This window comes from Oryctolagus cuniculus, chromosome 13 (assembly GCF_964237555.1).
Source record: "Oryctolagus cuniculus chromosome 13, mOryCun1.1, whole genome shotgun sequence".
Lineage (NCBI taxonomy): Eukaryota > Metazoa > Chordata > Mammalia > Lagomorpha > Leporidae > Oryctolagus > Oryctolagus cuniculus.
The window spans coordinates 88,371,052-88,398,971 of NC_091444.1; the positions used below are offsets into that span (position 1 = coordinate 88,371,052).

The window sequence follows — 27,920 nt, forward strand, 5'->3', positions numbered from 1 at the left end:
CTGCAGCGGGGCAGCGGACATGGCCTGTAAGTTTCTGCGCGCGCCAGGCATGGCTCTGCCGGAACTGGGCCAGCAGATCCCAGAGGCCCTGAAGGGAAGGGGGCTGCCCAGCTCCGGGGCCTGCGGGGGAGGGTCCGCGGGGACATGGCTGGGAGTGCTTGAGCCAGTTACTCAGCCTGTCTGTGCCTCCGCCCATTCCTCAGCTGCGAATCACAGGAAGTGAGCTTGTAAGGGTCAAAGAGGTGACACGGGGCTGGCACTCAGCCCAAAGGCAGCTCCCCAGCCCACAGGCCATGCCCCTGACCCATAGGCCACGACCCCGGCCCAGGCCACGCCCCCACCCACAGGCTGCTCCCCTGTCCCACAGTGGAGCCCTAGGGTCCAGTGCCAGGCTCTCACTGCTGTCGCCAGCTCCCTGCCAGTCCACACCCTGCGAGGCAGCGGTGACAGTTCAAGTGCCCCTGCCACCCGCACGGGAGACCCGGATGGAGCTCCCAGCTCTCAGCCTCGGCCTGGCCCAGCCCTGGCTACAGGCACTGGAGTGAACCAGTGTGTGAAAGACCCCTCTGTCACTCTGCCTTGCAGAAAGATAAGGTAGGTAAGTGAATGAATACAACTTTAAGGATGTTTAAATCCGTGGACTTAGAACATGCCTGGGCCTCCTTTAATCAGCCGAGGGCCCAGGAGAGAAAGGCCCAAACCCGCGGGGCGGGGCTTGCAGGTGGCCTCTCCCTGGGCCTCCACACCCACGTGCACCCCCACAACAGCCCCCCCCACAGGGCGAGGACAGTGCATGCTGGGAAAGTGTGTGGACTGCAGGCCGTTTTGCACCCAAATAATCTTTAAGACATTTTCAAGACTTTATTAGACTTGAGCAGCCAAGACAGGGAACCCCCACTGCTGGTTCAGTCCCCAGATGGCCACGGCGATGCCCACGGGGGAGCCCTCCCTGCTGCCCTCCAGGACTCGCCCCAGCCTCATGATGTAGGGTGTTGCTGCCGCAGAGGGGGCCCGTGGCAGCCCCTGCCCTGGGCAGGCGCGCAGGCACCGTCTGCCCGCAGTCACTCAGCATCAAGTTCAGGCCCCCAAATCCCATCGGAATCAGGGGCGCAAGACTCGGGTTGGATTATCCTGGGCTAGAATTCCTCTCCAGCCAGGGACCACGAAACCGGAGTTATTGCTCCTGGGCAGGCAGCTCCATGCAGAGGGAAGCAACACCCCCCCCACACACACACACATAACTCCGAAGCCTGGGGGGGGGGCAGATGCTTTGGGTTTTACTTTTCAGGGCGGGTCCCTTTGGTGTGAGGCTTGGGGGTGACCTTCTGGCTCCAATCTGTCCTCACTGCCATATGGCCACTCTGAGGGGCCAGTGCCTCCCGGGCAAGGACGAGCCCTCAGTGTTAGGGTCACTGCTGGGCCCCCCCTTGGCCCCTACAAGGGGAGGAGTGATGCTGGCATGACACACACACAGCCCCCCAAGCCCAGCCCGCTTCCCGCTGAGCCCCATCTGAGAGGGGGGCTCTGCCTCCTGCCTGTCTCAGCCAGCAAGGTCTGGGACTCAGGTGCCCTCTGGGCAGGACGGTAACCTCCCTACCAGGCCACTCCTGAGTCCACAGTGCTGAGCACATGCACAGAACGATGACCTGACCATTTTCTGCCAGGACGCACCTCTTACATTTTTCTACGTATTTATTTAAACGGGAGACAGGCAAAGTCAGAGACAGAGACCCCCGCCTGCTAGGTCACTCCCCAGACACCCGCGATGGCCAGGGCCAGGCCAGGCTGAAGCCGGGAGCCAGGAGCTCCATGGAGTCACACGGGTGGTGCAGGGGCCCAGGGTGTGCAAGCACGGGGGCTGGCTGGGGCTGGCTGGACGCAGAGCCAGGACCCGCGGTGCCTTCACTGCTGCAGCCAGTGCCTACCCGCTGCCCCGCAGGTGCCAGGGGATGGCTATGGCTGCCCCGCCCCGGCCCTGCCACTCCGCCTCCTCTGCCAGGCAGGGCAGTGGGGTGGGGGGAGCGCGAGGGGCCACAGGTCTTGTCGGCCTCTCCCCAGCCCCTCCTGGTGCACTGAACTTCAACCGACCCTACCAGAGAAATGCAAGACCCTGGTGGCCCCGGAGATCAGCATCTCGCTGTCCGACGACTTCCTGGACACGCCGACAACCTGGACATGAACGTGGACAACATTGAGACCCCCGACGAGATGGACTCGCTCGAGTTCCTGGGCAACAACAATGAGCTGGAGTGGGAAGGTAAGGGCCACGGGGCTGTCCCAGTCTTGGCCACGGGCACGGGGTGCGGGGTCCGCGGGGGCCACGGAATGGCGCGGGGTTCACGCGCACCTGCACCTGTCGCCACCGTGCGGGTCTTCCCCAAGATCCTCGAAGGGGACCATGGCCCGCGGCCTGCCCGGCTTTTCGAGCGCTTGCTCTGGGCGCTGGGGACGCGGGGGGACACAGCGGGGACGTGGTGGGAGGTGACACGGCTCCGCCCACAGGCGTGGGCAGCCATGACACCGAGGGCAGGGCGGAGTGTGGGTGTGGCTGGCACGGAGCAGGGGGCAGGGATGCTGCTCCAATCCTAGGGAGCCCAGGACGACCCGGCCCCTTGTCCACACTGCCCGGGGGGTGGAAGCTCCGGCCAGGGTAACCGAGTGGGGTCCTTGGAAAGGATGCCCGGCACAGGCCTGGGGGGTGGTGAGGGGTGGAGTGGCCGGGCAGGAGCTAGGGGAGAAGGAGGCAGGCGCAGGTCTCACAACCCCAGTGGCCACAGTGAGGGCTCTGGCGGGAGACGCGGAGCAGGATCGGCCAGGTCTGATGTCCACGCGTGTAGGACAATCTCACGGTCACGGCCAGCGAGGAGCGGGCAGGTGGGGGTGGGGCCCAGGGAGGAGCTGGCAGGTGAGGGCGGGTGGGGGCCCAGGGAGGAGCGGTGGGTGGGGGCCCAGGGAGGAGCGGGCAGGTGAGGGCCCAGGGAGGAGTGGTGGGTGGGGGCCCAGGGAGGAGCGGGCAGGTGAGGGCGGGGCCCAGGGAGGAAGCAGGAGGGACTTCACTCCAGGATTTCGGAGAGCAGTAAACAGATCCGCTCTGGCAATCGCACTCTTCCTAGGTTTTCATTTGATTTTCTGATTTATTTGAAACGCAAAGTCAGAGAGAGAGAGCGAGCAAGCACGCTCCCATCCACTGGGTCACTCCCCACATGGCCACAACGGTCGGCGCTGGGCCAGGCTGGAGCCAGGAGCAGGAGCAGGAGCTCCATCTGGGTCTCCCACGCGGGTGCAGGGCCCCCGGCACTTGAGCCCTCACCGCTGCCCCCAGGGAGCGCATGGGCAGGGAGCTGGATCCGAATCCAGTCTGACCCAGGATGCCCCTGTCTCAATCCCCTCACCAAACACGGGTCCCGAGGTCCCCACTGGACGCGGCCCCCAGCAGAGCGAGGACGGTGCCCAGCGCTCAGCAGCTGAGCTGAGCCAAAGAGCCCGAGAGCCTGAGAGCCCGAGGCGGGAGCGCTGTGTGCGGGACTCCAGGGCAGGGCAGGCCAGGAGGACTCCCGCTTCCCCCATCAGATCCTGGGTCCCTCCCCAGCTCTTCTCTGGACTCAGCCTGCATGGGTGGCCCGGGTGCTCCTGGCCAGCACCAGAAGACCCTGATGGCGCTTGCGTGCCCCAGCACGGCAGATCCAGGGGACCCGGATGGCGCTCCCACCCCAACACAGTAGGCACAGGGAACCTGGATGGCGCTCGTGCCCCAGCACAGCAGGCCTGGGGGCCCGGATGGCGCTCCCGCCCTAGCATAGCTGGTCTGGGGAGTGACCGGAAGGGAGCTGGGTCTGACTCCCATGGCACAGCTGTGGACCCCAGTTCCCCCACTGCTGTCAGCAAGGTGGCTCTGCCGAGGGGTGGGGGATTCAGAGTAGCACACCGTGAACCCCCAGACCCTCTGGCTGCTCGCGTCAGTTAAGGGGCAAGAGACCCAGGAAGTGTTAGGAGTCAAATGTCCGGGAGGCACAATCACAGAAGGCTTTCTGGAGGAGTTGGCACTTGAGCCAGGTCCTGTCAGGGCACAGGCGGCCAGGTCGGGAGAAGGAAGGCAGCCGCGAGAGGCCAGCGCATCCAGCCCAGGGGTGCTGCTTCCAGATGACACCCCGGTGGCCCCCGCCAAGAACATGCCTGGGGACAGTGCGGACCTGTTTGGGGACGGCGTGGCAGAGGACAGCGGTGCGGCCAACGGGCGCCTGTGGCTCACGGTCATCATCGGGGAGCAGGAGCACCGCATCGACCTGCACATGATCCAGCTGCACATGAAGGTGGTCACGCACGGAGGTGAGGCCCCCGGGTACCCGTGCTCACCCACGGAGGTTGACCGCTGTACCCGTAGTCACCTCGGAGGTCGGACCCCCCATACCTGTGTTCACCCCGGAGGTTGACCCCCCCCGTACCTGTGGTCACCCCAGAGGTTGGACCCCTGTACCCGTGGTCACCCCGGAGGTCAGACCCCTGTACCTGTGGTCACCCCTGAGGTCGGACCCCTGTACCCGTGATCACCCCAGAGGTCGGACTCCCCCCCGTACCCATGGTCACCCCGGAGGTCGGACCACCCCCTGTACCCGTGGTCACCCCGGAGGTTGGAGGTTGGCCCCCCTGCTGGGCCCGGCAGCCCCTCCGTGCCCCACCACGGCAGTGGGTGGAGCCTGCATGGCCCTCGGCCGCCTCTCACCAGGCAACCACGGCGAGGGCCTCAACGCCATCATCATCTTCACCTCCTGCTTCCTCCCCAACAGCAGCTGCGCTGACTACCACTGTGTCATGGAGAACCTGTCCTGTGAGCAGGCGGCGGGGCGGGGTGGGCGGGGCAGGGCAGGCGTGGGGCGTGGCTGCTCACCCAGGCTCTCTGCCCTGCTGGCCCCACTCACCAAGCCTGGGTCTTCCCCTGGACCCCTGTCTCTGCAGCCGCTGCCTCCACCACACATGTCCATCACCAACACTACCATCACCTTCATCATCACCACCAACACTACCGTGAGCACCAACACTACCACCCTGATCCCCATCACACATCTGTCACCACCACCACCACAACCACCACCACACGCCGGTCACACCCGTCACCGCCTCCCACGCCGCAGCCACAGGCCGGGCGCCCACCACATCCACACCCGCAGCCTCCCGGACAGGCTCAGTCCCCGGCCCCAGGTCACAGTTTCATGGGGAGGATGAGTGACAGTTGTCCATCACTGCCACTCTCACTCCTGGACCCCCAGAGTTCCACCCAGCACAGGCGGCCAGCGGGGCGGGGACCCCCAGGTACCTGGTGTGCTGAGCTGGGTTGTCATGTTCACCCCCAAGGCCCGCCCAGAGGGGGCCCGAGGGCCTGGAACACGACCCCTGCCCCAGATCCCTGGACCCTTCCCAGAGCCCCCTGACCCTCCCCAGAGCCTGAGGCCCCCTCCACAGAGTCCATGGGCCCCCTCCACCAAAGCCCCCCGACCCTTCCCAAAGACCCCCGCACCTCCCCAGAGCCCGCGGCCCTCTCCTTCAAGCCCCACGCCTTGCCTGAGGGGGGACCCAGATCCCTGAGGCCCATGGGGGAGGCCCGGGCTGGGCGCGGCCACCCTGAACCTGACCCACTGCCCCACGCAGCTAAGTCAACAGCAGCCTGGAGCTCCTGGTGGCCGAGGACTACATGATACTTTTCTGAATGGCGCCACACCTGGCGCAGGATGCTGGGCCTCGGCTGGTGAGGACGTGGGTGTGGGCGCACTGCCTGGGGTGCTCCCCGCTCTGATTCACCCAGGCCCTCAGCTGCCCTTGGCTTGTAGGAAGTTTTTGTTTTCAAGACATACTACAGTGCAGTTATAATCAAAAGTCTGGTACTGACAAAAATGAAAAAGAAAAAAAGAGGTAAAACATTAGACCAATGGAACAGAATAGAAACACCTAAAACAAATCCATGGGCCTCCAACCAACTTAAATTTGACAAAGGAGCTAAAATCAATCCCTGCAGCAAGGTCAGTCTCTACAGCAAATGTTTTGGGACTACTGGGTCTCTACATGCAGAAGTAAGAAATAAGACCCCTACCCTACATCTACACAAAATCCTTCAAAATGGATCAATGTCCTAAACCTAGAGGACTATCAAATTACTAAGGAACATTGGAGAAACTCTGCAAGACATTGGCATAGGGAAACACTTCTTGGAAAAGGCCCTAGAAGCACACACAATCAAAGCCCAAACTGACAAATGGGATTACATCAAGTTGAGAAGCTGTGCACTGCAAAGGAAATACTAAGCAAAGTAAAGAGGCCATTGACAGAATGGGAGAAATTATTTGCAAACTAGGAAAATTATAAAGGATTAACATCCAGAATCTATAAAGAGCTCAATAAACTCGACTACAACAAAACAATCCAGTTAAGAAATGCGCAAATGACTTAAACAGGCATTTTTAAAAGAGGAAATTAAAATGGCCAATAGACACATGAAAAAATTCTCAGGATCACAAGCCATCAGGGAAATGCAAATCAAAACCACAATAAATTTTCAGCACAACCCAGTTAGAATGAGTCTCATACAGAAATCAACAAAAAACAAATGCTGGCAAGCATGTGGGGAAAAGGTACCCTAATCCACTATTAGTGGGAATGTAATCTGGTACAGCCACTTTGGAATACAGTATGGAGATACTTCAGAAATCTGAACAAAGACCTACCACATGACCCAGTCATCTCGCTCCTAGGAATTTACCCAAAGAAAATGAAATCAGCATATGAAAATGTTTTCTGTAACTGCATGTTCATTACAGCTCAGTTCACAATTGATAAGATCTCCCTGATCTGTGGTAACTAATAGAGCACCTAACAGGTAATCTACAGAAGTGAAATGACACTGTGATAGGCTATGATTTTGAACAGCCCTTATCTTAACTGTTGAACAAGTTTTTTTATATTGTTTATTGAGCTGTTTTGTTTCTTTTGCTCTTGCTGAGTTTCTTGAACTCCTGTAGAATTAATCTTATGTGTATAAAGTTAACTGAACAGATCTTTGTAAAAAATAAGAATGGGAATAGGAGAGGGAGGAGGAAGAAGGGTGGGAGTGCAGTTGGGAGAGTAGAGTGGGAAAGACCACGATGTTCCTAAATTTGTACTTATGAAATGTGTGAAATTTTATGCATTAAAAAAGGTTTCTAGGTAGAATATGTTACATTCTTTTTAATTTAAAAATATTTGTTTAACCGGGAGACAAAGAAAGAAACAGAGAACTCCCATCTCCTGGTTCACCTCCTACATGGCTTCAGTAGCCAAGTGAGAGGTTAAAACCAGGAGCTAGAAACTGAATCCAGGTCTGTTCTGTAGGTGGTAAGAACCCAGTTACTTGAGTGATGATGGATTAATCCCATGGTCTACATTAGCAAGAAATTGCAGTCAGGAGTTAGAGAAGACTCAAACTGAGGCACTCTGATGTGGGGGTATAACCTCTTAACCAGTGTCTTAACTACTAAGCCAAATGTCTGCTCCAATAGGAGGTTTATAACAGAGAAATCACCTATATCCTGGCTGCACTTTAACATTTATTTATATATATTCATATATATATACAGTTATTCATATATATGTATATATATATATATATATATATCCATATCCATTTCCAGATAAGCTGCTTTATTTTGTGGTAATCACTGGAGATCTCAACAATAAATTCCAATGGTTCCTTTTGATACTGTTTTCAAAAAGGTGTACAGAATAAGAAGTGTAAGCATTTTGTTTCATCCAACATATTATTATAACAACTTAATTCAACTTTATTTTTAAAGTGCTTTATTAAGATTATAAGTAGTTCACAGATATAATTCTTAGATCCTTTCTGCTCTCAACTTTATAACTTCTTCAATGACATTTTTAATTTACTTTATAATCATAGGCTTAATGTTCCACTGAATAAAGGGATGAACAAATTAAAAGTAGAAAGAACAATGTTCAAAAGGCATACAGAAAATTCTTGTAAATAATAAAATGCCAAGACATAAATTTCCAACATATATATTTTAGCTTTGTACTATATATATTAGCTACCACAAATCAGAAAAAAATGTGCTATTTATCTTTTTGAGTCTGGCTTACTTCACTGAGCATTATGGTGTCAAACGACATCCACTTTGTGGCAAAAGATAGGATTTCAGTCTTTTTATGGATGAGTAGCCATCCTTCTTGTATACAAACATTTTCTTTATCCAGTCATCTGTTGATGGACACTGGGGTAGATTCCATATCTTATGTATTGTAAATTGAGCTGCTATAAACATGATAGGTACACATACCTCTTCTATATGCTTCATTTCCTTTGAGTATATTCCCTGGAGTGAGATGGCTTGGTCATATGATAGATTTATTTTTAGATTTCTGAGGAATCTCCATAAAGTCTTCCTTATAGGTTGTACCAGTTTACACTGCCACCAGTGTTTGTTAGTGTATCTTTTTCTCCACATCCTCAGCAGCATTTATTATTTTTGGGTGATAGCCATTGTGACTGGGGTGAAGTGACAACTCATTGTTTCTCTTTGCATTTCCTTGATGGCTAGTGATCCTGAGAACTTTTTATCTCTGTTGGCCATTTGTTTTTAAGCCTTTAAAAATGCCTATTCATGCCTTTGGCCATTTAACTTATTGCTCGTTTTGTTGTTTTCTTGAGCTCCTTATGTATTTTGTATATTTACCTTTATTAGATGCATAGTTTGCGATAATTTCTTCGATTCTGTCTGTTATTTATTCACTATGTTGATTGCTTCCTTGGCTGTGCAGAAGCTTCTAAGCTTGATGTAATCCCATTGGTCCCTTCTTTTGTTTTTATTGCCTGTGCTTCTTGGGTCTTATCCTGAAGTCTTTGTCAATACCAATGTCTTGCAGTGTTTATATATATATATATATATATATATATATATATATATAAAATGATTTAATTATTTATTTGAAAGTCAGAGTTACAGAGAGGGAGGAAGGGTTAGAGGAGGAAAGAGGAGAGAGAATGAGAGAGTGAGAGAGAGATAGTATCTTCCATCTACTGATTCACTCTTCGGTGGTAGCAAAGGTCAGGGCTGAACCAATTACAAGCTAGGATCCAGGATCTACATCTGAGTCTCCCACATGGGTGGGAGGAGCCCAAACACTTTTGCCACCTTCTACTAGTTTTTGTAGGCCATTAGCAGCAAGCTGGATCAGAAGTGGAGCAGCCAAGACATGAACCAATGCATATATAGGATACTGGGATTGCAGGCAGTGTTTTTATCTGTTACACCATGATACCGGTCCTTATGTTATATTTTTAACATTGCTCTTACAGGAGGAGAGCAGAAATATTTTCAAAGAAGGCTCATTTGACAACACAGACTGTAAGAAATTGAGAAACGGCACTTTTTAAAAATTTAATAAATATAATTTTTGAAAGTACAACTTTTGGATTATAGTGGGTTTTTCCCCCATAACCACCCTCCCACTTGCAAACCATCCCATCTCCTATTTCCTCTCCCATCCAATTCCTCATCAAGATTCATTTTCAATTATCTTTATATACAGAAGATCAACTTGTATACTTGCTTCGCATGTAGGACCTCTGTCCTTAATGTGTTGTACTATGCGAATTAAAGGTAAAATTACTACTCAAACAGTACTTTATATTTGTATGTCTGTGTGGCTGCAGTCTGTTGAAATCTTTACTTAGTATATACCAAGTTGATCTTCTGTATATAAAGATAATTGAAAATGAATCTTTTTTTTTTTTTTTTTTTTTTTACAGGCAGAGTGGACAGTGAGAGAGATAGAAAGGTCTTCCTTTTCCATTGTTTCACCCTCCACTGGCTGCTGCAGCCAGCACTCTGCGGCAGGCGCACCGTGCCAATCCAAAGCCAGGAGCCACGTGCTTCTCCTGGTCTCCCATGCGGGTGCAGGGCCCAAGCACTTGGGCCATCCTCCACTGCACTCCTGGACCATAGCAGAGAGCTGGACAGGAAGAGGAGTGACTGGGACAGATTCCGGCTCCCCGACCAGGACTAGAACCTGGGGTGCCAGCATTGCAGGTGGAGGATAGCCTATTGAGCCATGGTGCGGGCTGAAAATGAATCTTGATGAAGAATTGGATGGGAGAGGGAGCAGGAGATGGGATGGTTTGTGAGTGGGAGGGAGGTTATGGGGGGCAAAGCTGCTATAATCCAAAAGTTGTACTTTCAAAATTTATATTTATTAAATAAAAGTTTAAAAAAAGTCTCTCATTATCAGGAGTGAGACTGTTCAGGTATCAATTTATTCTCAAGTTGAATTAACTATAAACCACTACTGATTAGATAAAGAAAAGCAAATGCCAGTGACATGTAGCCTTTTTGACATGTCTAGATATTTTTAGAAATATCTTAAAGACATTTTAGGCTTAAAGATTTCTGGTATGACCTACAGGCCTAAGGACAGATTATTTAATTATTTAAAATAGTCATAGAGAGAAAGGGAGAGACAGATCTTCCATCTGCTGATTCAATCCCCAGATGATTGCTTCATCTGGGTCTCTCACAAGGGTTGTAGGGGCCCAAACACTTGGGCCATCTTCTGCTTTTCCCAGGCCATTGGTGAGGAATGGATCAGAAGTGATGCATCCAGGATATAAACCAGTACCTACATGGGATGCCCACATCACAGGCAACGACTTTATCCTTTGTGCCACAATGTCAGCTCTCCAGCAACTTCTCTTGATACCATGTTGAGTACAACAGAAAATATATTCAACCTATTGTTCCTTACAGGTAGGTCATTTCACATCCAAAAATTCTTTAATGATTTATTTGTTTATGTGAAAGTCAGAGTTACACAGAGAGAAGGAGAGACAGAAAGAGATTTTTGATACATTGGTTCACTCTCTAGATGGCCACAATAGCCAGAGCTGAGCTAAGCTGAAGCCAGACATCTGGAGTTTCTTCTGGGTATCCCATAAGTGTGACACAGGCCCATACACTTGGGTCATCTTTTGCTGCTTTTCCCAAGCTATTATCACAGAGTTGGATCAAAAGTGGGGCATCTTGAACTTGAACTGACACCCATACATGATGCTGGTATCACAGGCAGCGACTTAACCCTCTATGCCATGATGGCAGCCCCAGAGACAGCAATTCTAAGTGATGTTATTATGTTTAGTGGTTCTATAAAGGTACTTCCATCATCTTATTTTTATGTAAATTGCCTTTACTGACATATCTCTTTTTTTAAAAAAGATTTATTTATTGGAAAAGCAGAGTTACAGAGAGGCAGAGGCAGAGTGGGAGAGAATATCTCCTATCTGCTGGTTCACTTCCCAAATGGCCGAAATGGCTGGAGCTGGGCTGATCCATAGCCCAGAGCCAAGAGCTTCTTCCAGGCTTCCCATATGGATGCAGGGGCTCAAGGAACTGAGCCATCTTTCACTGTTTTCCTAGGCACATCATCAGAGAGTTGGGTCAGAAGTGGAGCAGCCAGGACTCAAACCAGTGCTCATACTGGATGCTGGCACTGTAGGAAGTGGTTTTACCAACTGTGTGACAGTGGCAGGCCCTGAACCATCACTTTTAAATAATATCTGTTGGAAGATGAATGTAAGCCTTTGCTTTTCTCTTCTACTCTAATATGCAACATTATTTCTTAGCTCCCATGCATGGTAAGGTTAAAATGCGGCAAACCTCTTTACATAGATTTGTCAAGCAAGTGTGGAAGGTAATTTGGGTAATAAGTAGAAATTATTACAACCAATTTTTATCAATAACTTTTTCTTTTTTACTGGCATCAAATTCAAAAGCTACTGTCTGGTTTCTGATCTGTGAACTTCTCTAAAGTAGTTTCATCCCAGTGTAAGGGAAATTATGATCAGCCCACACATCAAAAATGGTAGTATACCCGTTAGCCTCTTCAGCACTAGCATATACAGCTTCATGGTAGCATGTAGTGAAATGTTCAGCAGTACCAACTGCCAAACCAGTGTCAGTGGATAGCACAGTCAGTCTTAAAAAGAGACAGCACCCCCATTAAAAGAAAGTTGCAACAATTTTGCTCAGTTCTTGCCAAGTGAACCCCCTCTATCAAATTATAATTGAATTGTATTTAAACTTGTATCAGACAAATGAATGCCTAATATCAAAAAATAATATTTGATGTTTGCCTCAACTTGGAGACTTAATTTTGGTGCTGAGTTATCATGCTAAAACTGAACATTTTAGGCTACTTAACAATTTTTACATACCCAATTAAAGATGTATGTTATATGCTGATATTCAATATAAACCAGTGGAACAATATGGTAATCATTTGACTTTTTAGTCCAAAACCAAGTAATTCCCAACTCCATCAACTTTTTTTTTTTATTTTTTGACAGGCAGAGTGGACAGTGAGAGAGAGAGACAGAGAGAAAGGTCTTCCTTTGCCATTGGTTCACCCTCCAATGGCCGCCACGGCCGGCGCACCACACTGATCTGATGGCAGGAGCCAGGTACTTATCCTGGTCTCCCATGGGGTGCAGGGCCCAAGCACTTGGGCCATCCTCCACTGCACTCCTTGGCCACAGCAGAGAGCTGGCCTGGAAGAGGGGCAACCGGGACAGAATCTGGCACCCCAACTGGGACTAGAACCTGGTGTGCTGGCACCGCAAGGCGGAGGATTAGCCTAGTGAGCCACGGCACTGGCCCTCCATCAAATTTTGTCATCCCCTTGGGGCCATTCCTCAAAGGTTTTCCAAGTAGATTCAACTTCTTAGTGCAATGAAAGAAGGGACGTCTAAAGTCAACCACTCTGTCACTCACCTGGAAAAAGTATCCAAATTATAAAACCCTGAAATAATTTATTATCAAATTTAGAATTTAAATGAAAACAAAAGTTTACTTGTAAAAGCCTGAAAGAAAAAGAGCATGCATTCAAAAGCTAAGATGAAGACACACATTTTTATCTACACAGGCACTGGCAGACACAACTTAATTAACTTTACTCGTAAGACATACCCCATTCTACACTTTCTCATTCACTGATCAATGAGGTACCAATATTCAAGACTGGGAAATCTAATATTGAAAAATAATAATAAAACCTAAAATTGAAGCTGTTCTCCCACCCCCTTCAGAAAATTATGGTAGGTATTGTGTGAAATGTTAATATATTTAGAGACTTTACCATCTTTGGTGGTTATTTATTTATTTATTTATTTGACAGGCAGAGTGGACAGTGAAAGAGAGAGACAGAAAGGTCTTCCTTTTCCATTGGTTCACCCCCCAATGGCTGCTGTAGCTGGCGCACTGCACTGATCCGAAGCCAGGAGCCAGGTGCTTCTCCTGGTTTCCCATGCGGGTGCAGGGCCCAAGCACTTGGGCCATCCTCCACTGCACTTCCAGGTCACAGCAGCGAGATGGACTGGAAGAGGAGCAACTGGGACAGAATCCAGTGCCCCAACTGGGACTAGAACCCGGGGTGCCAGCACCACAGGCAGAGGTTTAGCCTATTGAACCATGGCGCCGGCCTATGGTGACTTTTTTTAAGAACAAAAACCGTGTTCCACTTACTGGTTCTGTGATAAAATTATCACTATGTAAATAGCATTGTCAGCAGACTTTGCAAATTAACAAACAAATCTTGGCTATCAACTGACACATCTTCTTCATACCAAAAGACACCTGAAGTTTAAAACAATCTCTTTTATTTAAGAACAAATGCTCCATTTAAATAATATCTGAATAGCCTCTTATCTGGAACAAAACCAAGATTTTCATAAAGTTTCAAAGCAGACTTATTTGTTATTTCTGTTTCCAAAGCAACCTCCTCACAGTCTCCTTCAACTATGGCATAAATAGCTTTCTTATGCAAGTTAGTACCCATGCCATTACTCCTGGGTTTGGAATCCACAGCTAACATGGCTATATAACCTCTGCAGAACATCTTTTTGTGCATATCCAACTTGCAAATGATGACACCTACACACTCCTCCCCTATGATGGCCAAGAAGCACAGCTGTGGCCAGCTGTGGATAAAATCTCTATAAGTATAAATGGAGTAGGGTTCAGACAGATGTTTGGTGCTCAGTCTCATCACATCAGGCATCTGGAGCTCAGATTCCTATTGGCACTACCCTATCCTATCATCAGAACCTCCCCTGGCTCAACCTCCCTGCCTGAGGTGCTTCTTAAACTGCAGCCTGAGGTCAGGGACAAAGATAGCAGCCACACCTCCTCCTGCTCCTCCTCACCCTTGGCCAGTCCAGTCCATTGTGGGCCACCATGGGATCGCTCGATGCCATTTCTGCTGGGCTGGGGGGTGCAGTTCTTGCATCCCTGGAGCGGGAGCGAGGGGGCCTCTTGCCCGAGGGTACTGAGCTCCTTTTGTTGCAGTCACTTTGGAGCTCCTGCCGGGGTGCCCATGCACACCCTGGACCTTGCTGTTGAGGGTGGTGGCCGCCCTGAGGGGTTCAGTTCGGGGCTGATCAATCCATGGAGCTGCGGCTGCTGTGGCAGTGGCTGAGGGCAGTGGAGGCACAGACGCCCCTTGGCAGCCCACTGGGTTCCTGCAACCGCTTTCAGGCTCCTCTTTGGCTTCCTCATCCTCGCTGCAGCAGGTGAGTGTAGTCGGGAAGGGGCAGCAAGGCTGGGCTGCAGCCAGGGCTGGAGGTGCTGGAGGTGGGAGGGGGCCACTAGGCCCAGGCAGGACCTCTGCCCTCCCCGCACTGGTCCCCACTGCCGCCACCTCCCTCACCACCAAAGCTCTCACTCATTAACCCATTTTCAATTGAAAATGCTGTTAGTCGGGGCAGCGCCTTGGCTCACTTGGTTAATCCTCTGCCTGCAGTGCTGGCATCCCATGTGGGTGCAGGTTCTTGTCCTGGCTGCCCTTCTTCCAGTCTAGCTCTCTGCTATGGCCTGGGAAAGCAGTAGAAGATGGCCCAGGTTCTTGGGCCCCTGCACTTGCATGGGAGACCAGGAAGAAGCTCCTGGCTCCTGGCTTCAGATTGGCGATGAGAGCTGATCTGATACACTGCCATCTATCAGGGAAGGTGTGTATGTGTGTTACACTGCCATGTATCAGTGAAGGAAGGGTGTGTGTGTGTGTGTGTTACACTGCCATCTATCAGTGAAGGAAGGGTGTGTGTGTGTGTTACATTGTCATCTATCAGTGAAGAAAGGGTGTGTGTGTGTTACACTGCCATGTGTCAGTGAAGTAAGGGTGTGTGTGTGTGTTACACTGCCATCTATCAGTGTAGGAAGGGTATGTGTATATGTTACACTGTTATGTATCAGTGAAGGAAGGGTGTGTGTGTATGTTACACTGTTATGTATCAGTGAAGGATGTGTGTGTGTGTGTGTTACATTGTCATCTATCAGTGAAGGAAGGGTGTGTGTGTGTGTTACACTGTTATGTATCAGTGGAGGAAGGTGTGTGTGTGTGTGTGTGTGTGTGTGTGTGGTTGGGTGAGTGAGAGAGAGATACCAGTGAAGGAACAGAGAGGCCAGGTGGTTCCTGACTCAGCCTATAACCTCCTGGACATGAATATGCATGGGAAACCAACCTCAGCGCCCAGCTGGAATCAGAAGGCAGAGGAAGATGTGCCACTACAAGACAATACTTATGTGTCAGACACCATTAGCAGTTCTGAGAGTTTGGAAGAAGAGGAAACAGAAGCCCAAATCAACAAAGCCATTCCAGGATCAGGATCTAACTCTGGGAGTGGATTTGCCATCAAGCAGTAAAGAACAGGCTGACAAAGACCAAGAACACTGGCAAGGCTGTGAATGCTGTGCCATGCCATGTCTCTGAGAAGTGAACAGCTCCACTCCTCTCTGGGATATAAGCCAAGAAGTCAGAAGTTATCAACTTCCTATTCTACTAGTAATTCCTAACCACTTTATCTAACTTTACTCCTCTTTATGTTTTACCTTATTCAGGCAAATCAAAACCACCTTCCAGCCCAATATAAAAACCTAGGAGTCATATTTAAGTATGACTACTCTGTAACATAAAATCACTCACTAATCTTATGATTGAGGTTTTTTTTTTTAATATATTGTGAATACAGTGAGGATCTCAGTTTCCCCACTGTTCCTCCCTGGTTCAAGATACCATCAGCTCTCCCTGGAAAAACTTCTACTATCTCTTAACTGGTATTACCATTTACACTTACCCTCTGCTGTCTAGTCTCAACAATCTATGTGATCTTTTAAAAATCTGACATAAAAATCTCCATGCTTAAAACCTACCAATAGCCCTAATTATATTTCTTATTTTTTTATTTAATTGAAAAAAATAAAGTTTAATTAAAATATAATCTGCATTTACACACTTTTATGTGTATCATGTATACATACACTTCTATTAAATTTTGTGGAGAATGAAATTCAAAGGTATATTTATTTTTAGAGTTACTATTTGAGAACAAATGATACATGGATTGGCAGAAAGTATGATCTTATTAAACTTGTATTTCAAGTGTGAACCTTACATAATGATTAAAGAGATGTGTAAATTAATATATTTTATTCCCCACATCACTACTCTTTACTTCCTTTGCTCCCAAAAAGAAAATGAAAAGTCCTTCATTAATCAAAAGCAAGAAGACAGGGCTTAATAACAATTTAGCTAGAAAAGAAATGCCGGTGGGTAAGTGTCACAGTGGAGCTGAGAGTTTGTGTGAAAGCACTTTTGAGAGCATCTACAACCGCTTCAAAAGTGTGATTTTATTGTTTTACTAACATTATCTAAAACAATGTCTACCAGTGATGGGGAAAGGGAAAAGTTACCATTGGTTTGACTTACAGAGACCTTTCTTTGAAGACTTCCAAGGAGAAGTCACAAATATTTTATCCTCATGCTCCCCTCAGACAACATGGTGATTGGCCCGGCAAGGAGCCAGCAAGTGCTGGAAGAGGGACTACAGAACAGCCTACGAGGACAGAAAAAGCAAGAGGAGAAAGTGGAGAAGCCGGAGAGGAACCTGGCCCAGCCACAACCATTTCCATAGAGATAAAAAATGTCAGCGCTGACAGGGGCGGGAAAAGGTGGCAACTGGTAGGCGGGATGTGGCCATTACCTCCAGCAGAGCTCGTCAGGGTGTGCCCTCCTGCTTGGCCCGGCCGTGGGCATGGAGGTGAGCAGCCCGGCCCTCTAAAGGAGGATGGCCGGGTTCCGGCTCTGCACTGGATCCTCGGGGCCGGTCAGGGTCCCTCCTCCTGCTTGGCCAGGCCTTGGGCAGAGAGGAGAGTGGCTTCTATGCACTGAGAGTGCTGCCACTGCCTATTAGCAAAAGAAGGTGCCGGGTTCAGCCTTCGCAGCCGCTTCCCTGTCTGTGCTCCAGGCCAGCTACACCCTCTTATACATTACCTCCGAATTTGGTGCCAATGCGGCCTTCAAACAGGGTGCATGTCTGCCATGGGCAGCATGCAGGAGTCTGGGCTCTTGCAGTGAGCGGGAGAAGGGATGGTCTGCGTTGGATGCGGAGTACACCTGGGGTCACGGGGAAGGAAGCTGGTTTTGTCCGCGAAAGGTCGATTCATGGCCCCAGTGCCAGGTGCAGTCAGGGCCTCCACATTGGGAGAAGCCTCCATGTTGCTCTTCCCAGACCCTGGGGCTGGGCAGCTGAGCACGTGATTGGCTGAAGCGCATGCGTTGGTTCATGTGGGAGTTTAGGGTGAACTACAAACGCTCAAACTAGACAGGGTCAACAAATGCAACAGTCAAATTTTCCTCTGGTAGCACTGTTTTCCATATTTTATATGTGAGGTGCCTAAGGTAACACAATATCTGTATGACAAATCCTTATACTCTCCTTTGTGGTTGTGTACTCTGAAAAAATTGCTTTTAATATTAAATATTTCTTCCAGGTGTAGTGTTAAAATTATATATGAATGGGGATTTTTTGAGACATTATACTTGTGCTAGCTTTTATAATAATAATGTGTGATGCTTAGTTTTCTGACTTTTTTATGTAATAGTAGCTGCAGCAATGAAACACTATTACTTTCATTTTACTGAGGTTCTGCAACTGGCCCAGATGTGAAATCTGTCACATGTTATAGGTGCAATAAATGAAAACATGGCCATGAGCTAACCTTGGACAATCATCCATTCAGAGAACCAGCTGTGTCAGTTTACCATATTTGTAACCGTATTCAGTGGACTTTACTTTAGAGGTTAGTTTAATATTGAAAATATTGTTAGGGATTCATAACCTTGATTGGCTTGCCCCGCTTTTGTTCCCCTGAAAAGGATGCACACATACAGATTATGTTCAGTATCAGAACCTAAAGGCCTCTGCCAGCTGAGGTCAGCAATGCTGTGGACCATTTGCTGTTGCTCTCCTGTTTTGACTGGAAGTCTTTTTAATGAGAACTTTAAATGGGTCTGTGACACATGATGAGTTTTATGGTAAGAAATACAAGTTGAATGGACATATGTGTACTCCTATTAATAAGCATGTGCATTTCTGTTAGCAGCCTTTAAAATGAAAGAGCTCTTGACTAGGAAGATGCCTCAGAACTGCCAGGCTCCTAGAGGATTCTGAAGCACTAAACTTTGAGTGAGGCCTGGCTTGGGCACTTCCAAGCATTACAGGTAATTCTGATGCATAATGATCCCATTCTGAACATACATGACAAAACATAAGACTTGGTTTAGACACTTTTTAAATCTTTGAACTTGCCAGGAAATTAAAGGGATAGGGATAGTGAACTCACTGGAAGTGATGATTTGTCCAGCGATCCTCAGCCTTTTCACCCCCTAACCACATTGGAGCCCTGTGGGATGTGCTTTGTCTCTCTGAGCCCTTAACAGTGCCTTGTGCAGAGTGAGTGTGAATGGACATGAATTCTTCTCCCAAGAACAGTAAATGATGAACTATATATCATTGTCCCTGTGTATACAGATGAACTCAGTTGAAAAATGTTTGGTGACTTCTTTGAATTGGTTTATAACCAGGGATTCCTCATACAATATTCTGTGGTGAGATCTCTTTGTTTTCTCTTCTGTCTCAGTAGTTCCCTGGGAAGATAGTTTTGACAACACTTACCAGGCTGATGTGTGGTCAGTCTGACTGATTTGTCTGTAAACTTGTGAGACAGAAGTGTATTGTAAGATTTTATTTTGTACCTAGCATAGAATAAACATTTACCTTCAGAAAGTTATTTTAAATGTGCATTTAAATAACAAGGTTGAGTCAATGATAATCAAATTTTTATTGAACAGTAGTTCTCAAATTACTGTTTTCAATCATAGATTTTTACATGTAAAGGTTCTGTTTTGTGAGCATAATTTTTTTTCTTTTTATAATGTAAGTTAATTACTGATAACTTTTGTAATATTACAGATGGGAGAATTATTACCTTCATATGTATCTGTCTACAACTTTATATCAATTGTTCTGTAACAGTTTATGTTTGATTACTATATATAATAATCTCATCAGACTTATGCAATTTGTGAAATTGCATCTGGCTGTAAAATAACTTTAAACCTCAAATATAGGTGATGGTAATTCCATGGTATGCTTTCTTAACTTAGGTAGATTTCATCCTGCTTGAAGTTGTAAGGTCAAGACTATTGAATATATGCACATAATGTGGCTTGCATTAGAATATGTTATTTTCAAATAAAAATTCTTATGATGTTAAAAACTTAAAAATATTTTTGTGAGGCTGATGTTGTGGCATAGTGGGTAAAGCTGCTGCTGCCTGTGACACCAACGTCCCATATGAGAATGATTCATGCCCCATCTACTACACTTCCCATCCAGCTTTCAGCTACTGTCCTGAGAAAAGCAGTAGAAAATGTCCCAAGTGTTTGGGTCCAAGACACCTATATGGGAGACCTGGATGAAGCTCCTGGGTCCTGGTTTCATCCTGGTCTAGTGCTGGCCATGGTGGCCATTTAGGGAGTTAACCAGGGAATGGAAAAATCTCCCTGTTTGTCTCCCCCGCACTCTCTGTAACTATGACTTTCAAAATAAATCATACACAATCCTCGCCCCCAGAAACTTCTTAATATAATCCCAATTGTCTATTTTTTATTTTGATTGCCTTTGCTTCTGGAGTGGTTCCTAAGAAGTCTTTGCTTATGCCAATGTCTTGTAGCATTTCCCCAGATATTGTCCTCCATTAATTTGATGGTATCCAACTTTTGCCCATTCAATATGATGCTGACTGCGGGCTTGTCATCTGATGGTGTTGAGGAATGTTCCTTCTATACTCAATTTGCTTAAGGTACAAAATTAATGGGGGGCTTTGACACCCCACTTTCATCAATGGATAGATCAACTAGACAAAAAAATCAACAAACAGAGCTTACTACACTATGGACCAAATGTATCTGATATCTATACAGAACATTTCATCCTAGAGTTGAATAATATGCATTCTTTTCATCAGCACATGTAACTTTCTCTAGATAGACCATATGCTAGGCCATAAAGCAAGTTTCATCAAATTAAAAAAAAATTGAAATCATACCATGTATGTTATCTAACCACAATGGAGCAAGACAGGAAATTAACAACTTAAGAATCTCTTAAAAATATTCAAATATATGGAGACTGAACAACATGCTCCTGAATGAAGAGTGGGTCATAATATAAATCAAAAGGAGGAATCAAGGGCCAGCGCCGCTGCTCACTAGGCTAATCCTCCACCTTGCGGCACTGGCACACTGGGTTCTAGTCCCGGTCGGGGCGCCAGATTCTGTCCTGGTTGCCCCTCTTCCAGGACAGCTCTCTGCTGTGGCCAGGGAGTGCAGTGGAGGATGGCCCAAGTGCTTGGGCCCTGCACCCCATGGGAGACCAGGATGAGTACCTGGCTCCTGCCATCGGATCAGCGTGGTGCGCTGGCCACAGCACGCCGCGGCAGCCATTGGAGGGTGAACCAACGGCAAAGGAAGACCTTTCTCTCTGTCTCTCTCTCTCACTGTCCACTCTGCCTGTCAAAAAAAAAAAAAAAGGAGGAATCAAAATATTCATAGAAAAAATGAATATGCAATATAAAACTTAAAGAGATACATCAAAAGCAGTGTTACCAGGGAACTTAGGTACTTTATGAAGTGGGGTCCTGTGGATGGATACACTTGGAAGGTTGTTTCCATGTGACCTTTTCAGTCTTCATGAGAAGCTTGTTGTAAAAGCCTGATCTGTTCCAATTCTTTTTCCTCCTCACCCTGTGATCTTTCTTCCATATAGGCTTAGCTATTAGCATCAGACTCTTACCAGAGGGGTCTGTGTTATGTCATTTGGACATTGGGTATCCAAAATTGAGTTAAACCTTTTCTTTTCATAAGGTAGCTGCTTTATGTATTTCATTGTAATGAAAGTGCAGTGGGCCGGCACCGCAGCTCAATAGGCTAATCCTCCACTTGTGGCGCCAGCACACTGGGTTTTAGTCCCGGTTGGGCACCAGATTCTGTCCCGGTTGCCCCTCTTCCAGGCCAGCTCTCTGCTCTGGCCAGGGAGTGTAGTGGAGGATGGCCCAAGTGCTTGGGCCCTGAACCTGCATGGGAGACCAGGAGAAGCACCTGGCTCCTGTTTTTGGATCAGCGCGGTGCACCAGCAGCACAACGGCGGCCATTGGGGGGTGAACCAATGGCAAAGGAAGACCTCTCTGTCTCTCTCTCTCACTGTCCACTCTGCCTGTCAAAAAAAATTTTTTAAAAAAGAAAGTGCAGTGCATTTATACTTTTGAAAAATTGAGACATTCATTTATTTCTTTAGTATTTCCTTTCCATTTTTTTTAGATTTTTATTTTATTGGACAGAATTATAAACAGTGAGAGAGAGACAGAGAGAAAGGTCTTCCTTCCATTGGTTCAGTCCCCAAATGGCTGTAATGGACAGAGCTGCACTGATCCAAAGCCAGGAACCAGATGCTTCCTCCTGGTCTCCCATGCAGGTACAGGGGCCCAAGCACCTGGGCCATCCTCCACTGCTTTCCCAGGCCACAGAAGAGACTGAACTGGAAGAGGAGTAACCAGGACTAGAACTAGCACCCATATGGGATGCTAGTGCCACAGACAGAGGAATAGACAGTCTAGTGCACCACTCCAATGTTTTATTCTCAAGAAAAGTGTGATATAGCAAGTAGCTCTGAGATTCCAGCTTTCCAAATTTTCACCAAGACTGTCAGTGCAAATTTGCTATTTCATGGATGTATTAATTGATCCTTACAAATTAAACATAATATTTTCTTTCAAATAATTTCCTGCTTAATCCACAAAACATATGTATACTCTTTTCTAACATTTTTCTTGCCTAATTTTCTTTTTTTAAACTTTTATTTAATGAATATAAATTTCCAAATTACAGCTTATGGATTACAATGGCTTCCCCCCCATAATGTCCCTCCCACCCACAACCCTTCCCTTTCCCTCTCCCTCTCCCCTTCCATTCACATCAAGATTCATTTTCAATTATCTTTATATACAGAAGATCAGTTTAGTAAATATTAAGAAAATATTTCAACAGTTTGCACCCACATAGAAACAGTGAAAAATACTATTTGACTACTAGTTATAACATTAAATCACAATGTACAGCACATTAAGGACAGAGATCCTACATGAGGAGTAAGTACACAGTGACTCCTGTTGTTGACTTAACAAATTGACACTCTTGTTTATGGCATCAGTAATCTCCCTAGGCTCTAGTCATGAGTTGCCAAGGCTATGGAGGCCTTTTGAGTTTACCAACTGTGATCATATTTAGACAAGGTCATAGTCAAAGTGGCAGTTCTCTCCTCCCTTCAGAGAAAGGTACTGCCTTCTTTGATGACCCGTTCTTTCCACTGGGATCTCACTCGCAGAGATCTTTCATTTAGGTCATTTTTTTGCCAGAGTGTCTTGGCTTTCCATGCCTAAAATACTCTCATGGGCTCTTCAGCCAGATCCAAATGCCTTAAGGGCTGATTCTGAGGCCAGAGTGCTGTTTAGGACATCTACCATTCTATGAGTCTGCTGTGTATCCTGCTTCCCATGTTGGATCGTTCTCTCCCTTTTTTATTCTATCGGTTAGTATTTTCAGACACTAGTCTTTTTATGTGATCCCTTTGACTCTTAGTCCTTTCATTACGATCAATTGTGAACAGAAATTGATCACTTGGACTAGTGAGATGGCATTGGTACATGCCACCTTGATGGGATTGAATTGGAGTCCCCTAGTATGTTTCTAAGTCTACCATTTGGGGCAAGTCAGCTTGAGCATGTCCCAAATTGTACATCTCTTCCCTCTCTTATTCCCACTCTTATATTTAACATGGATCACTTTTCAGTTAAATTTCAACACTTAAGAATAACTGTGTATTAATTACAGAATTCAACCAATATTATTAAGTAGAACAAACAAAAAATTCTTAATGTGAATATACGGGATGACAATCATTCAAAGTTATCTTTGTGACTGATTTTGTAGATGAGATATCAAACACATATATCCTTTGGTGGCTTAAATTGTTTCTGAAGTGAAGGTCCCACACAATGTAACAGGAAAGGAATTTGAAAAGGTGTGAGTAAAGAGAAACTAAGGGGTATCCTTATTCATTATCAAGTCAAAAATAAAATCTACTTTTTAAAGTTGTTCAAAACATTTCTATGTCATACAGAGTTAGAAATTAGGCCTTGACCATATCATTTGCATATTTCATGTCAATGGTACCACTTCTCTGGGCCTTAGTTTCATCATGTAAAAATAAATTATACCTAAAGTTTCTATCTTTATAATTTAATTGTTTATTACTTGCTTGTTGTCCTCTGCTAAGCAAGATGTTGCCACTCTACCTTGGATACAAAAAAAGTTATCTTTAAAACTAATATTTGTTACTATGCACAATATTGTGAAAGGTTATTAAATAATATTTAAGGATGAATAGAGCCAAGTAAAGAGTACTCTGAGAAGTAGAAAACTAAATTGGAAATAGAAAAGTGGAAAGAAGATGTTGAAATCATCTCCTGGTAGAGAAATTTTTGAAAATGTATTAATTATGTGGCAAATATTTTTGTTCACAATAGTGAGTCTGCATATTTGATACATGTGGAACAACTCAACACAGAAAACCTTCAAATTCTGCCCTCAAGTATTCCATATAATTTACCACCTTGCCTTGGTGTATCTTAAGGAAACAGTGAAAGATAATTCTACCAGGTCCATTGAATGTTATGGAATAAATCAAAAGCAGCCATCCTGTGTGTTCATGGAGAATTCATGGATAATTTACCCCATATGACTTTGACCAGATAACCATACCAAAATTTACCCTTATATAAAATGAAGTAATAGTAGTCCCTGATACTCTGAAAATTCCAGGAGACAACACACAATAAAAGAGAGCCAATACTAGTGTTCTATATTTTGTATATAATTTACAATATGTGCATTGCAAGCATTGATGAATCCACTAACCAAATTACAAATTTAAATGTTACTATACTTTTGAAACCTTTTCCTACCTCTCTGTTACAATTCTTCCCCAGTGGAAGTCACTCTCTTTGATTTTATGATAATCATTCTTTAAGTGGGTTGTTCTCTCCTGCACAGGGAGGCAGCCTGTCAGGTTTCCTCCACCCAACTATAAACATTCTTTAAGTGATATTGTTTAATATTTTCTGATTTTGCATTTTGTTTATGAAAAAAATCACATGGTGCCAAATCCAACTTGCTTCCATAATATACTTTTTAGGATTCATCAGAGTAGACATACGTCTTGTTGATCCACTTTCACTGTGCAGTCTTTACTATGTGAATATGTGCTTATTAGTTTGTTCACTCTAACAATGGTGACATTTTGGGCTATTTCCATGGTTTTTTGATATCATAAAAACACTGTTATGCATATCCTTATCCATGACTTCTCTGTACCTAACCCAGATTATTGCTAGATTTCTAACTAGAAGTGGAATTGCTCTGATTCATGTAAAGCATCTGTTCACTAACTGATCTCCACCTCTTTGATTTTGACCTCACTCATCCCATTGACTTTAATATCAACTCTGGATATCCTAGAGAACCATCACTAGACTGATCAGTCCTTATTACCATTTCTCATCCCAAACACACACACACACACACACATTGAAATAAAAGGCACAATAATATTAGAGAACATATTTTAAAGCTGATTGTGTGAGGGTGAGGAAATCTCACTGCAATGCCTAGTGCTTCAAAGTAACACACCTCTGTGAAAAATGGTGTCTTCTAACTCTACTTTTGTAGGACCCTAGTGTCCTCTTTACCTGACACATTTCATTTTAAGTTACTGAAGCAAAAATGTTCTCTACACTTTAGGAATTCTTTTTGTCATCTATATCTAGATTGTGGGCCTAAAGTCAAAGACAATAATTTTTCAAATGGCAAAATTTTGGATAAGCTCTTTTCTTTGAGCCTAACAGCATCCATATGCATAGTTCTTGATGATACACACCCTTTTTAGCTCATAAAACCCAACAAACTCTCAGTACCTAAGCCAGCATCAACATTTCCTTTACTAATTTATTGTAAATATTACATGGGTTGTGCCTGAATTCCTGGTTTTTTTTGAAAAATTATATAAAACTTTCTGGAAGTAAATGAGGATAACAGCACAACATACCAAAACTTATGGGACGCAGCAAAAGCAGCGTTAAGAGGAAAGTTTATATCAATAGGTGCCTACATCAAGAAATTGGAAAGGCACGAAATAGATGAGCTTTCAATTCACCTCAAGGATCTAGAAAACCTACAGCAAACCAGACCCAAATCTAGTAGGAGAAGAGAAATAATTAAAATCAGAGAAGAAATCAACAGGATTGAATCAAGAAAAACATTACAAAAAATCAGCCAAACGAGGAGCTGGTTTTTTGAAAAAATAAACAAAATTGACACCCCATTGGCCCAACTAACTAAAAAAAGAAGAGAAAAGACCCAAATCAATAAAATCAGAGATGAAAAAGGAAATGTAACAACAGACACCACAGAAATAAAAAGAATCATCAGAAATTACTACAAGGACTTGTATACCAGCAAACAGGGAAACCTATCAGAAATGGATAGATTCCTGGACACATGCAACCTACCTAAATTGAACCAGGAAGGCATCAAAAACCTAAACAGACCCATAACTGAGACAGAAATTGAAACAGTAATAAAGGCCCTCCCAACAAAGAAAAGCCCAGGACCAGATGGATTCACTGCTGAATTCTACCAGACATTTAAAGAAGAACTAACTCCAATTCTTCTCAAACTATTCAGAACAATCGAAGAAGAGGGAATCCTCCCAAATTCTTTCTATGAAGCCAGCATCACCTTAATTCCTAAGCCGGAAAAAGATGCAGCACTGAAAGAGAATTACAGACCAATATCCCTGATGAACATAGATGCAAAAATCCTCAATAAAATTCTGGCCAATAGAATGCAACAACACATCAGAAAGATCATCCACCCAGACCAAGTGGGATTTATCCCTGGTATGCAGGGATGGTTTAATGTGTGCAAGACAATCACTGTGATACACCACATTAACAGACTGCAGAAGAAAAACCATATGATTATCTCAATAAATGCCGAGAAAGCATTTGATAAAATACAACACCCTTTCATGATGAAAACTCTAAGCAAACTGGGTTTGGAAGGAACATTCCTCAATACAATCAAAGCAATCTATGAAAAACCCACAGCCAACATCCTATTGAATGGGGAAAAGTTGGAAGCATTTCCACTGAGATCTGGTACCAGACAGGGATGTCCACTCTCACCACTGCTATTCAATATAGTTCTGGAGGTTCTAGCCAGAGCTATTAGGCAAGAAAAAGAAATTAAAGGGATACAAATTGGGAAGGAAGAACTCAAACTATGCCTCTTTGCAGATGACATGATTCTTTATTTAGGGGACCCAAAGAACTCTACTAAGAGACTATTGGAACTCATAGAAGAGTTTGGCAAAGTAGCAGGGTATAAAATCAATGCACAAAAATCAACAGCCTTTGTATACACAGACAATGCCATGGCTGAGGAAGAACTTCTAAGATCAATCCCATTCACAATAGCTACAAAAACAATCAAATACCTTGGAATAAACTTAACCAAGGACGTTAAAGATCTCTACGATGAAAATTACAAAACCTTAAAGAAAGAAATAGAAGAGGATACCAAGAAATGGAAAAATCTTCCATGCTCATGGATTGGAAGAATCAATATCATCAAAATGTCCATTCTGAAAAAATTATATTGATAAATGCTCTTGGACTTTTAAATAATTACAGAAATGCACTGGGAAAATTACAGCAATTTTACTCTATACAAAGGTAAACAAATCATGTCAAACACTGCTTTCAGCTTTAATTTCTGCACAAAAATATAAAATAGAAGTGTTTCTATGGCTACATTGGATATTCTATTATAAAGGTATTTATTTTTGGAAGGATAGGATGTTAGAAACAGAAAGATACAGAGGGAGAGGTAGAGAGAGAAAGAGAGGGAAGAACAGAGAGAGGAGAGAGGAGAGAGGAGAGAGGGGAGAGGGGAGAGGGGAAAGGGGAGAGGGGAGAGAGAGAGAGAGAGAGAGAGAGAAGCTTTTCAGTTTTATTCTCCAAATGCCCTGAAGAGCTGCAGCTGGAGCTGGGCCAGGCCAAAGCCAAGAAGAAGCAACTTCATCCAAGTCTCCTATGTAGATGGCAGCAACCCATGTACTTGGGCCAGTATCTGCTTCTCACAATAAATTATCAGGAACCTGGATTGATGTGTGCATTCTAAGTGTCAGCTTAACCTACTGTGCTATAACACTTACCTTAAGATAACAACTATTTTGCAGATAACAATACATAATAAGGAACAAAATGAGCCAGGTATTACTAGCTGGAATTGTGCATGCACAATTAACAGCCAAGTGTTATTATGCCCTCTCACAGTTATTTATTTAAATTATATTATCTTTCCTTATTTTCTCT

At 45.4% G+C, this 27,920-nt stretch overlaps 1 protein-coding gene and 2 pseudogenes across 1 annotated transcript; 1 reads left to right on the forward strand and 2 right to left on the reverse strand.

Annotated features, from left to right (window-relative positions):
- Positions 1-928: 928 nt before the first annotated feature.
- On the forward strand, positions 929-26,196 carry LOC103345270 (protein prune homolog 2). Its single transcript, XM_070054992.1, is given in 8 exon segments — positions 929-984; positions 2,059-2,162; positions 2,165-2,257; positions 4,141-4,326; positions 4,724-11,609; positions 16,860-17,125; positions 18,471-18,588; positions 24,012-26,196. Coding segments are annotated over 5 exon segments (936 nt in total). The 3' UTR covers positions 5,221-11,609; positions 16,860-17,125; positions 18,471-18,588; positions 24,012-26,196.
- On the reverse strand, positions 11,244-17,121 carry LOC127487997 (N-alpha-acetyltransferase 30-like; annotated as a pseudogene).
- Positions 13,690-14,091, reverse strand: LOC127486670 (N-alpha-acetyltransferase 30 pseudogene; annotated as a pseudogene).
- Positions 26,197-27,920: the final 1,724 nt, after the last annotated feature.